The sequence below is a fragment of the Triturus cristatus genome, chromosome 6 (genome assembly GCF_964204655.1).
Source record: "Triturus cristatus chromosome 6, aTriCri1.1, whole genome shotgun sequence".
In the NCBI taxonomy this organism is placed as follows: Eukaryota; Metazoa; Chordata; class Amphibia; order Caudata; family Salamandridae; genus Triturus; species Triturus cristatus.
In genome coordinates this window covers 603623645-603637359 of record NC_140589.1, presented here as the reverse complement: position 1 = coordinate 603637359, position 13715 = coordinate 603623645, and the positions used below count along the sequence as shown (strand labels likewise).

The following is a 13715-nucleotide window of genomic DNA, read 5'->3' as shown; positions in this document are numbered from 1 at the left end:
ACATTTGCCATAAATTCTGAATGGTAGCACTCTATTTGCTCGTTAGATCACTGTAGTAAAGCTACTGCTCACCAGGCTGCTGGTATTCAAAGTGCATGTTTCAGTCTGCATGTCAGAATTTTTTCACGAAATAGAAGAGGATTTGAGAAGTCAAAATGTGCCCTAATTTTTCTTTCTGCAGCACTAATCATAATTTCTATGGCAAAATGAACCCCCTCATTTTGTTCCTTTGCAAATTAAATGTTTTAAGTGTTACCACTTTATTCCAATCAAGGTGGCTTCAGGTGTGCCATACTTTTGTCATAAGTAAGACTGTTAGCGCTCTAGTTGTTCTTTAGAACACTCTGGGAAGCTGCAGTAGAACACAAAGGAATCAACTGACAGTTTCTGCCCTTGTTGGATGTACATGTTTTACTGAGAATGTCAGACTTCATTCTCACATGACTGAGAAAGATAATGTGAATTTACAGAAAATATGCTCTCAGTTTAGCTTATAGATTACCTTCCAAACCTCTATGGGAAAAACATGAGAAAATAGTTCTCTCAAACATGATTCATGATATCCCAGCAGAAGGCTTTTTCATATAGTAAAATCACCATGAACACACCAAAATTCTTAAAAGGAGTATGGTACCATCAACAAATGATTCATAATGTAACTAAAGTCTTCAAACCTATTAACTGCAATGGTGTTTAATGAGGTGCTATCATGTATATTGGTCCCAAGATGGCTGCCAACACTTCTTGGATGAAGTGCTGACAGCCAATCAGATCTTACGATGAGATGTGTGGTTAGGCTCCGCCCAGATATACATGTGCTTTTACTTTTGATTTTCTCAGGAACTACTGAACGGATTTACACCATTTAACCAAAAGGCACGACTCTGAACCAAGGGCTACCTTTTTGCCAAATGTGGTGCAATTCCTTTCAGCAGTTCGGGCTGTAGCTGCGACTAAAGGTTCCTATGGAAAATTGCATGGGGAAAACACGTTTTGGGACCTCCTTTTTTCTCGGCCCCCACTTGACGAATCACCCTGAGACTTTCAGGATAGGAGCGGACTGGAGCGGGCCACGAGTTTTGAAAATTTTCCGAAGATTCGTCAACCAGCGCCAAAGTTATTCCAAATAGAATTTTGTGGATTTCTCCTATGGATAATAGGTCCTACCTATAACTACCTACTGGCGACCGCCAGTAGGTAATATGTTGTATATATATATATATATATATATATATATATAAATAAAAAACAAGAGGGGTCCCTCCCTCAATGAGGATATCTCTACCAGAAGGGGTTACAGCTCACCATTGGGCACTAAGCATTCTGGTCCAAGTAGGCCAGTTAAATGATCACAAGGACTCTGGATTCATCATGTACCCCAGTGGGTGCCGAGTGCAGCCAAGCAGTTAAACCATGTGGAAAAAATACAAAAATATGCTCCAAGTAGGTAAGAGTACGTGAAAAAGAAGCTGCTGTGATGCCTATTCCATGCCGGCAACGAGGCCGCCTTCTGTCCACAGCGGTGCCGCGATTTAACTGGACTACTTTGACCTGGATGCTTAGCGCCCAATGGGGCGGGACTTTCTTAAATAAATATCCAGGATTCCAAATGCTGCAGTTGCATGTCCTTTCTTCAGCCACTGACGAAGAGCGCACAATGCTTAAAACGCGTATGGCTATGGATGCTTGAATGAATGCTGCCAGTGATGCTACCGACAATGGTTTGCTGTAACCCCTTCTGGTAGAGATATCCTCATTGAGGGACCCCTCTTGATATATATATATATCTCCAATCCTGCTCCCAAAGAAGAAGGCACGCACACGAAGCTGTCAGGATATGGCTCATTTATTTGCATAGCTCAGAGAGATGCGTTTCGCCTTCGCAGAAGGCTTTTTCAATATAATTGGCGCCAAAAGTGTGTAGGTATTTAAAGCCCTTCCCAGCAAATGCAGGCATAAACATGGAAAGAGTACTATTATGTTGAGATCTTGCACTAATATCAGCATGAATGCAGTATTTTAAATGCCTATGGACACAGATATAATCACTGGTAAACGAATGTACAAATGCGTAAGCAGATAAATATACATTTCACAGCCCAATGCTAAACCAGCTTCTATATGCGCCTTTTTATAATTAATAGGCACTTAATCATGAACTCAACGTCACCTGCCATGATAGTAACGTGTCAGGCAATTACAAAACGGCGCCAATCTCTCACATCGTATCACCTGCATGTTTAGTATGTATAAAAAAAATACATATAATAAAATATAATAACAATTAATAAAATCGTGCTGCTAAAGGCTCATGTGTTGCTGCAATGAGAAAAAATGTCACCACTTCACATTTCAAAGAAATTAGTCCACCGGAAATAAGCATACGTAACAAATTGAGATTACAACATTAACATGTGTTCCGAGATATTCACGCTGGTCAATATTTCAAGCCTCCAGCAGCAAAAACGGCATGGCGATGACCGATATATATATATATATATATCTTAAAAGATAAACAAATTTGTATATCTAGGGACACGGAGCCATCGCTGATCCTTCACGGAACTCTGCTAATCTGGCACCAACAGCAATGCTGGCCTTTATTTGAATAGAAAGTTGTGGCTGCCATTTTAGATATTAGGGAACATTCCCGGGCTGAGAATATTTAGTTCAAATGGAATAGAAGGGTTCATGATAGAAGTACTCTGACATCATGGTGTTATATAGGGGTCTGCGAAGGACACCCGATGGGCAAGAAAATGCCCCAAAACAATATTTTGCATGTGCAAGGATCCACCATGATGCTCAGTGCGACCCCCCCCATGCAAATCTGAAGCATATCCGTGAATGCAGCTGTTAAATTAAAGAAAATATATATGCACTCACAAACCCACTCAGACACTCATACACCCACAGCTAGATCCACTCAGACACACACACCCACTCACAGACCCACTCAGAGACTCTCACACCCAGTCACAGACCCACTCAGAGACTCTCACACCCACTCACACACCCATTCACAGACTCATTCAGACACCGATATACCCAGTCATAAATCCAGTTAAACACCCACACACCCACTCACACACCCAATCACACACCCATTCACAGACAGACTCATTCAGACCCAGTCATAAATCCAGTTAAACACCCACTCACACACCCTTTGAAACACTCACACACCCACTGACAGACCCATGCAGACACTGAGACACCCACTCACAGACTCACAGAAATACTTGCACACCCACTCACGCTCTAGTCTCATTTCTATGACCACATTACACCGAACGTCCATTTAAACACCAACAACGACTTCCGCTTTTCGTAAGCCTGAAGCGAAGCACACTGGAATCACCACGCTCCCTTAGACAACAGTAAGTTCAAACGCTGTGCGCAATTATCACAGCACTTTATGCGCTCCTTTTACAACAGAGCACGAACGATTGGTCTAACATTTTAACATCACGAAAGAAACGCCGACTCAATCGCTTCTACGACAATAACACCACCTGATAACCGCGCAAGTACTCCGAATTAGCACCGTTACAAGGCAACTTATAACCGTCACGCTATCTTTTGACTAATAAACATCACTAGGTTTGTTAATACGTTTCATTTAAGACCTGAGGCACTTGGTAACAGCCTAAAACCACGGTACCCATAAAATCGACACCATGTTCTCACACCTGTCACTCGCAATTGTCATACACCGTGCACTTACTCGGTACTGAAAACCGTGACCTCTGTATAACGGCAACATTATTTTATCCATTGTAGATACTCCCCAGATGAAGGCCCATAGGCCGAAATGCATTGGGATATTTGAATGTCATTAATGTGATGGAGCATAACTGATGCATTGTGGGAAATGAAGTACAATTTCCTCCTAATGAAAAAATGAAGAAATGAAGAAATAAATGTGAATTTTCTGACAATCAAAACACAGAGACAACAACTTTATTGAACTTTTAATCCTTTTTGAAGGAATTAGAAACTGTGCCCGGGGGACATACCCCACGGTTTTGGGGATGCTATTCTTGTTCATTAAACCTACACTCTGGTTCAGAGAGTGATACCCAGGAGCACGTAGAACCAAGATTGACCATCAGAAACGTATAGCTCTGCGCGCACTTTTAAACATTATAAGTACTCTGACACCATGGTGTTATATAGGGGTCTGCGAAGGACCCCTGATGGGCAACAAAATGCCCCAAAACAATATTTTGCATGTGCAAGGATCCACCATGAGGCTCAGTGCGACCCCCCAATGTAAAGCTGAGGCATATCCGTGAATTCAGCTGTTAAATTAAAGAAAATATATTAGCACTCACAGACCCACTCAGACACTCCTACACCCACAGCTAGATCCACTCAGACACACACACCCACTCACAGACACACTCAGAGACTCTCACACCCACTCACAGATGCACTCAGATAATCTCACACCCACTCACACACCCATTCACAGACTCATTCAGACACCGATATACCCAGTCATAAAACCAGTTAAACACTCACTCACACACCCTTTGAAACACTCACACATCCACTGACAGACCCATTCCGACACAGACACCCACTCACAGAAATACTTACACATCCACTCAGGCACTTAGATACTCATACCCACTCACAGATGCATTGAGACACTCAACCCCTCTCACAGAGCCATCAAGATACTGACACACCCACTCACAGACCCACTAACAAGCTCTCAAACCAACTCACAGACCCACTGAGACACACCCACACCCACAGACAGACCAACTCAGACACTCTCACACCCACTCACATACCCTCTCAAACACTCATATAGCCATTCACACTCACTCTACGACACATACAGCCACTCACAGACCCATCCTCCAGGTTACAAGTTTCAGCTACAAAAATATATATTTTTGAAAACCTTAGAAATCCACTAAAAAACCAAAAGGTACAGAGATGTTATAGTTGGGAAAGAAAATTAAAAAACCATAGAAATTCACTGAAAAAAACAAAGGTTGCAGGGACATTATAGTTAGGCTCAGATTGTACATGCACAAAACCATATAAGTTCAGCAGTTCTAGTTACCTGAGCCAACTATAACGTATGTCCCCCCCCAATATACTGCTTATGCCCTCATATATTGCATCACTCATGACATGGTCAGCGACATCACTGATGACATCTCAAATGACCCACCGAGAGCCGATTGGGGCCGTAGGGGCTTTGGGGCTCCCTCCGCAGCCCCCAACTGCACTATGGTGGATGCTCTGGGTGGACACCAGGGCACCCACCTTTTAATACAATGTGCCCCTGTGGAATAGGACCCCAGGGACGGAGTTGGCTTAAGGAGGGGTGGCATGTGCCCCCTCCCATAGAAATTACACCGGGTACTGGGGTTTGGGTTTCAGGGCCTGAGATCGGCCAAGGGAGGGGGCACTGCCTGCCCCTTCCCCAAACAAGCACACTAGACCCCTGGGGATGGGGTCCCTGGGGTTGTAATCAGCCTGTGGAGGGGGGGCTGCATGCCCCCCTCCCTCTGATGATAAAGTCAGGCCCTGGGAGTTGGGTTCCCAAGAGCTGAAACCAGCCCAGGAGGGGAACTGCGTGCCCCCATCCATCTGAAAAGTGCACTGGGTCCTGGGGGGCTGGGGTCTCTGGGGCCGAAATCAGCCCAGTGAAAGGGGACACATTTAGCCCTCCCCATAAAAATTAAACCGAACCCTAGGGAATGGGGTCCCTAGTGCCAAAACTGTCTCAGGGAGGAGGTCCATGCATTCCCCCTCCCCTTTATTTAAAAGAGTGACCCTGGGGATGGGGTCCCCAGGGCATAACAGGGTTTGACGATGGGGACCACATGGACCCTCTCCCTGTAATTTAAATAATTGACTCGGGTGATGGGGGCCATGTGGCTGATAAGAGCTTGGGGAGAGGGGCTGTGTGCCCCCCCTTCCCTTTAGTTAAAAAAAAAAAACACTGAGGGATGGGGTCCACAGGGCCAGACCCTATGGCCAAGACACTAATGCACACAGCCAAAGGGCGTGCACAGTCTGAGGTTGGATGGATGGGGGTGTGGGCTGGAGGCTGTGCCCAGCAGGGAGTTACATTTACGTATGATAATGAAGCATTCCTTTCTGTTAAAAAGAACACTAGATATTCACTGGAAAAAAACAAAGGTTTAAGTAACATTCTAGTTAGGTGTGATAAAAGGATCTGTTTTTTTTAAAACAAAAAACCTTAGAAATTCACTGAAAAAACAAAAAGGTTGAAGTAACAATATAGTTAGGTGAATATCAGTCAGTGGTAACATTAATGTTTTGGCATAAAAAAAAACACAGAAATACATCAGTTATAGTTAGCAACGCTAACTATCATTTGCGCCCCCGCCATGCACGGCTTATGACCTCACTCATGATATGTTCTATGCCATCATTTATGACAACACTGATGACATCTCAAATGATATAATTAATGACATTACTGACAACATCACTGGTGACAGCATCCAATGAGTGTGCTTGTTTATTTTGTAGTTTACATAGTGGCGGGTAAGTACCATACTACTTGTCTACTGAATTATGTACAGCATGAGTCCAGCTAATGGGTGTAAATAAGTGTTTACAGCACACATCTGCTCCTAATGAACCATAGGTGTGTAGAGGTACTGCATATGTTATAAATCGTTCTATCCAAGAGTAACTCTATGTGCAGGTGACAGTTGACAACTTGTGTTCATTATGTTCCACACAAGTTTTTTGGTACTGCAGAAAGGTTCTTAACAGGAGTAAGATTCTACATAGTAGATACTAACTTTTGTAAGCAGTCTTGCGTAATTATACAGAATGTTGTCAGCATGACCATTTCTACATAACTTAGTGTGCACAAGCTACTAATATATATATATATATATTACCTACTGGCGGTCGCCAGTAGGTAGTTATAGTTAGGACCACGTTTCCATAGGAAATCCGCAACATTCTATTTTGAATAACTTTGGCGCCGGTCGACGAATCCTCGCGAATTTTTCAAAATAGGTGGGGCGCTACGCTCCGCTCCTACCCTGAAAGTCTCGGGGGGATTCGTCAAGCGGGGGCTGAGATAAAAGGGGGGTCCCAAAACGCGTTTTTCCCATGCATTTTTCCATAGGACCTTTAGACAGGGCTACAGCCCGAACGGCTGAACAGAATTACTAGAAATTTGGCAGAGAGGTAGTCCTCAGGTCAAGGAAGTGCCTTTTGTAGGTTTGGTGTAAATCTGTTCAGTAGATTCTGAGAAAATAGCCTTTAAATCAATATATATATCTGAGCCAGCTTACGGTGCGCTTACGGTACGCTTACCGTACGCGTACGGTGGCGTGCGCGATTATGATTGGCTCTTAGATCTTAGTAAACATTCGAATCGGCCGAAACCAGGAAGCGGCGGCCGCCATTTTCTCTCTCGCACTGAGAGAGATGATTAACAAACAAAGCACAAAAACATTTAAAGGGGCTGTTTTGACAGCTCCCACACACATAGCCATGTAGAGGGAGTCCCCAAAGACCCCCCAAGGCCAAAAACGGAATTTTTATTTTTTCGCTAATTTCGCCGATTACGCTTACCGTACGCGTACGGTAAAAATATATATAAAAAAAAAAATTATCCACACTAACCCCACCCCGTGTGCAATTGATGACCGAAGTTCACCAATTGTGCATGGCTTATCACATAAGTAAAAAACGAAAATATTAAAAAATAAAATATTTTTAAAAAAAATTATCCACGCTCTCTCCACCCCGTGTGCAAATGGTGCCCGAAGGGCACCATTTGTGCATGGCTTATAACTATATGCGAAAAATTAAAATATTACCTTTAAAAACGAAGTGCATCATATGTCCTCCATGTGCGCACGGTGCGCGAAGCGCATCGTGCGTACATGGCCCATCTAGCGTAACGTGGGCACGTGGTGCGCGTAGCGCACCGCGTGCCCACCGTGCGTGCACGGCACTAACTGCGTAAAGTGGGCGCGCGGTGCGCGAAGCGCACCGCGTGCTCACTGTGCGCGCACGGTGCGCGAAGCGCACCGTGCGCGCACGGAACGAACTGCGTTAAGTGGGCGCGCACGCCACGAATGGCGTAAAGTAACTTAGCATTTAAAAAAACGTACAAATTCACTGAAAAAACCATAGGTTTCACACACGTTATAGTTAGGAATTAGCATTTAAAAAACCTTGCAAATTCACTGAAAAAACCATAGGTTTCACACATGTTATAGTTAGCGGAAATTTTACTGATAAAAAACCAATGAAATTCCCCCGTTATAGTTAGTGCAGGCAACTATAACTCATGCGACCGCAATCTTCTGCTGATGACATATGTGTCTTTATGAAAAAAAAATATTTGTAATATATGTATAGCTAAAAATGTATGGAAGAAGACATGGGTAAATAAGTGTCTAAATACAGTATTAGCATCAGCAGAGGATTGCGGTCGCGTGAGTTATAGTTGCCTGCACTAACTATTACGGGGGAATTTCATTGGTTTTTTATCAGTAAAATTTCCGCTAACTATAACATGTGTGAAACCTATGGTTTTTTCAGTGAATATATATATATATATATATATTCTTGCCTTGCTTGAGAAGATGGGCTATCAGTAAAGTTTTCCTGACAGTATAAAAAGTTTAAGCAGTAGGAGGTTTAGCATCTTCTGATCTTGGTTATTTTTTACAAATAGTGTATTTTAATTGCTGTTGCATAGAGTTTACACTGTTCTTAGTAGATATGTTTAAAAACTCTGTGGTGTGTTTCTTATGAAACTTTCACTGTTTGCAAACAGTGTGGTATAAAGTAAACTTTCTCCATAGAGTAAGTACTGTTTACAGTAATCAGTTCTCTACTGAGGTCAACTTCACTTCTCAAGGTAGGTTCAGTGAGTTTCGGGTGTTTGATACAGATAAAAGCTGTCTGTAGTAGGTAATTTGCTTTAGAACTGACAATCACTATTTCTAGGAACTTGGCTTTCTCTGAACAGTTGTGTACAGATTGAACACAGTACTCAATGAGGGTTTCCTATATATCTGTGGTTGATTGCTAATGTGAACTATGCTAGTTGTAATATATATGGGATAGGGTTAATGTTACAGAAAATGCATGCCTTCTACACCTAAGGAAGTTGTGCCTGTGACGACAGTAATGATGGCGGACATTCTCCAGAGCTATTTTGTACTTACTGTCAGGCTAACTAATGTCATAGTAATTTATGGAACAATATGAGGGAAAACGAAGCAGTGATGTCATCAATGATGTTATTTGAGATGTTATCATTGATACCACAAATGATGTCATAGAACATGTAACGAGTGATGTCATATGTGAAGTCATAAGCAGTGCATGGCTGTGATGCAAGATATAGTTAGCACTGCTAACTAGAATTGGTGAATTTCTATGTTTTTTTTTGTTCAAAACGTTTATATTATCATTAACATACTCACCTAACCTTTGCTTTTTTCAGTGAATTTCTAAGGTTTAAAAAACAGAACAGATCCTAGCATCACACCTAACTATAACATTACTTTAACCTTTGTTTTTCTTGGGGATATATATATATATATATATACACACACACACACACAGCCAGACGGGAGGCCTGCTCAAGGTACATTGCACTGGAAACTATTGATGTCAGTCAGGATCTGCGGGGGAAAGGACCTCTGCACATGCCGGGAGCTTTAAGACACAGATTAAATTGGCAGAAATTGTTTGAAATATGGAAGAAAGTTTCGAACATTGACAGTTGTAGTGACCGAAGCAGCTCCTTCTGTTTTCTTATGGATTTAACTACTATTCTGGTCTGAAATGAAATTAATGTCTTGGAGGCTAATCAAGTGGGAGAATGTGTGGAAATGACAGAAAGAGCAACAATTTGAAATGAATATTGAAATATTAGCAGAACGGACATTATACGGATGCGAAAAGATAATGGCAATGCATTGTTGTTATTGTGGTCCAGTACAAAAAGATGCAGAAAAAGGAATAATAACTTTTTAGATGCCAAGTAATGGCGAGTATTGAAGGACATTTGGCATTAATATAATCGACTAATGCCCATGATATTCGAGCAAATCACTATTTATCATGGGCGTAACACAGGCCCCCCGCAGTGCGGTGGCCCCCAAGCTTCAGGGGGCCCCCACAGCACTGCACTTCGGCCAAGGAGCTCCTGAAAAAGTCCGGAGGGGGCCCCTCCATGTACCTTGCAGGGGGGCCCCCTCAATTACCGTTACGCCACTGCTACTTATAGTGTAAATATCACCTTGAAACACTGCGAAAACGTCCGTAGTCCATCATCTATGTCTAAGGACTTTAAAACTTTAAAAGCAAGCAACTGCTCACATCAGGTGTCGCATATGATTAAGGCTCAGTCAGAGTTGTAACGCGTTATGCTTGTAAGAACTTTCTATCAATAAAGAAAATGTGCTACTTAACCGGCTGGTGGGCTCGTTTCACCCCTGTAATCGGAGCTTTTGGAACATATATATATATCCCCATAAACGTATGTTTCTGGGTGCTGACAAACTCACATGGCATTCAATTCCTGCAATGACCACGTATGGCTTATTGAGTAGATTTATTCACATTAAAAGCCCAGAACTTAAGAGCTAAACGCTTATGGCAAATAGTCGCTTGTTAACTTTAACTATGATGGATAACTCATATTTAAGTAGCCAAACTGTAAAAATGTAGATTTCATGAACAAGGAAACAAACGCATCATTTTAGCAAAGGATGTTACTTCCGAGACATTCGTGTATGTCTGAAATGTCCTGCCTGGTAAACTTGAGATACGCTACACGAATTTTAACGGTAATCAACGGAAAAAACACTCTGGACAGTTATTCGTGGGTTGTGTGGAGAACACGAACGGCTTTGTTGGGGACATTATATATGTACCACCGTTGACACAGTGAAATGGGGGTGAAGACATCGCGAAATTAACTCCTGAGTAGAAGAGAATACATTATCAGACTATTGAGAGTAGCAGAAAATGTACTTCTTTTATTCCCCTAGATTTTTAACAGCACAGTTAACAAAAGTTACTAAAGTCCGACTAAATTAATTTAAGCAACGCAACACTTCCATCTCGGAATGATTGTAAGGTTTTTGTGGTGCACAGCTAATTCAAAATGTAATTGCCAATTGACCGCAGGTGATGCGCTTAATACACTGAAGGCGCTGTGCGCCGCTCACCATGGCATCGTACTCCAGGCGCTTCATGAAGTGCGCGGCCTCCGCACCCTTGTAATAGTTGAACCAGACGGTGCCCTGGTACTGGTCTCCGGCGTCCAGAAGCAGCACATGCTGCTCGCTGGCGCGCAGCTCCCGCACCTTGGTCAGCCTGCGGGACACCCCGCCGTAGCAGCCCTGCTGTGGCTTGGTGCACTTTCCGGAGTCGCGGCTGGTCTGCTCCACCCGAGCGTGGACGTCGTTGGTGTGCAGCAGAGTGAGGCGGAAAGTACCGTCGCAGCAGTGCAGGAGGCACAGGCAGGCCGACAGGAGGAGCCGCAGAGACATGGCAGTGGCAGAGGTGCAGACAGGCAGCGGTTGAGTGAGCGCCTTCTAATACTGGAAACCACTGCGCGAAGGGGTGGGGCTGGAAGCTTAGCTAGTCTCCTGCTGCCTCCACCTTCTCGGGTATCCTGCTGCTGAGTAAACTCTAACGTGCCCTGTGGCTGTCATCCCGTGCCAGGAATCCCCCAGTGCCAGCAGCCCCTCCCCGCCATTTCCAAATCTGACTCACTGGATGCGAAGGTTTATTGTATCCCTCTATGGCAGCGCTGCCCCTTCACAGGGAGAAATCCGCTGCGTGCTCACTCTGTCTCGGTGTTTACAATTTCCTTCAGGGTTGCTTTTATCTGGTCCTGAAAATCTTGCTCACGTTCAGGAATGCTCTCCAGACGGTTTCTATTTGCAATGCAGATGCACGCAAAATGCGTGAAATCAGATGCACGCTTCTTGTGAGTTCGTCGTTAGAGACTTTAAGATGAAAGCCACTGATTTTGAGCACTGGCAAGCAGATCTAGGCTTCAAAAGTGGCAACAGGTCGCTATGAAAAACCACGCAGAAAGCATAAGAAATAATAATATCCACATTTGTAAAGCGCGAACAATCACCCGTAAGGGTCTCTAGGCGCTGGGGGCCGTCGGGAAGATTATGCAACCTATTGCCCAGAGTCACATGGTGCTGGGCTAATCTGGCGCCGGGGATCGTAATACCCAGATTCCTGAGTGAGTCGCCCTGGCCATGGTGCCACACCTCTTCCCTAAATGAGAAGTCATAAGCTGTAAGAGTGGCAGACAGTGGTGGTTTTGACTTTAGGGTGACCAACATTCATAGGTGCAAATTTAGGAAGGACTCTGAGTGTTCAAAATTCAAGACAAAGGGTCAAAATTCAGGACAAAAATTCAGGACAGGAGGTCAAAATTCAGGACAAGAGGTAATTTTACAGACACATCAGACGAGGTCGCGCAATAGTATATAAGTCAGACCCCCAGCGATTTGCAAAACAATCAGGAAATCAGCTCTTTTGTAAAAATGCCGCGATTTTTACAAGAGTGCCCACAAAATATGTATTTTACAAAAGTGCCCACAAAATATGTAAAGAAAAAACGTGCTGTTCACCCTCTCTTTACTGGCTCTGTGCTGTCACTGAGCTAGTAAAGAGAGGGTGAGCAGCAGGCAGCAGAGGTGTTAAATACCTCTGCTGCCTGTCTTCAAATTGCAGCTAGCCCCCTCCTGAGCAATTAGCCTGCCATCAAACACATTTGTGTGCCCCCTGCAGACTAACCCCTAACCTCCCAGGTCTCCTATTGTTTTTTTACCTACCTTCAACCTTCTCTGTGGCCACCCCCACCACTCCCAGCCCCTCACCTCTGCAGCTCTGCACGCATAAGTTGTCTGATGCCAAAAAAGAGCAGGTTTCATATTGTAATCTGCTCTCATTGGTATCAGACACCCTCCGGTTCCAGGCTCTGCCTTGCTGGAGACGTTGTAAAATCACAAACTGTGACATAGCACAGTCTCCAGCAGTGACAGAGCGCAAACCTTCGATATCTTTGTGGCAGGCACATTCTTTGCCCACCGCAAAAATACTGCAAATTTTGAGGTTTGGGGCCCCAAATTTTGCTTTTTTTTGCCACGAAATTTGCCACTCAAAGCCACAAAATACTGGGTGGTCTGATAAGTAAGTAAATAGACAACCACTTAAGTACAAGTGAAAAGAAGTTTCTGTTAGGTTGAGTTAATTGTGTTCTTCATCGTTTTTCAGTATGCGCACAGCTTTCAGCAAATGTGCAGGTCTTTTTGTTTTAACAAAACCGCCCTCCCACCCCGCACCACCTTTCCAGCCTCCCAGGGAAATGCCCGATGTCCGGTACGGCCAGTCCAGCCTTGCTGCCACCCTCCAATGGTGACCCTCCTCTTCACATAGACCCTCTCTCATGTGTATTTGATTTCTTTTATAGTGCTACTCATCCCAAATAAGTAGGACAGGGTGTCGGAGTGCATTACATCACACACATATAGAGACAATGACTCATTTAAATGTGAAAGTCAATCTATAGGAAATGTACTTAAAATAATGGGGGTTGCAAGGTGTAATCATTCTTACATCCATCATTCAGTCTTTCACCATTCATTCTGTCCTTCCATCTGTGTTCCCATCCATATCAATATTCAACCATTTGC

General features: G+C 43.6%; 1 protein-coding gene across 1 annotated transcript in view; it reads right to left on the bottom strand.

The window, feature by feature from the left end:
• The window catches only part of NT5E (5'-nucleotidase ecto), a 559853-nt gene extending 548154 nt beyond the window's left edge, over nucleotides 1–11699 (bottom strand). Inside the window, exon 1 of the mRNA XM_085611043.1 lies at nucleotides 11220–11699. Coding sequence (XP_085467169.1) covers nucleotides 11220–11543 — 324 coding nt within the window. The 5' untranslated portion in view covers nucleotides 11544–11699. The remainder of the gene's footprint in view (nucleotides 1–11219) is intronic.
• Nucleotides 11700–13715: the final 2016 nt, after the last annotated feature.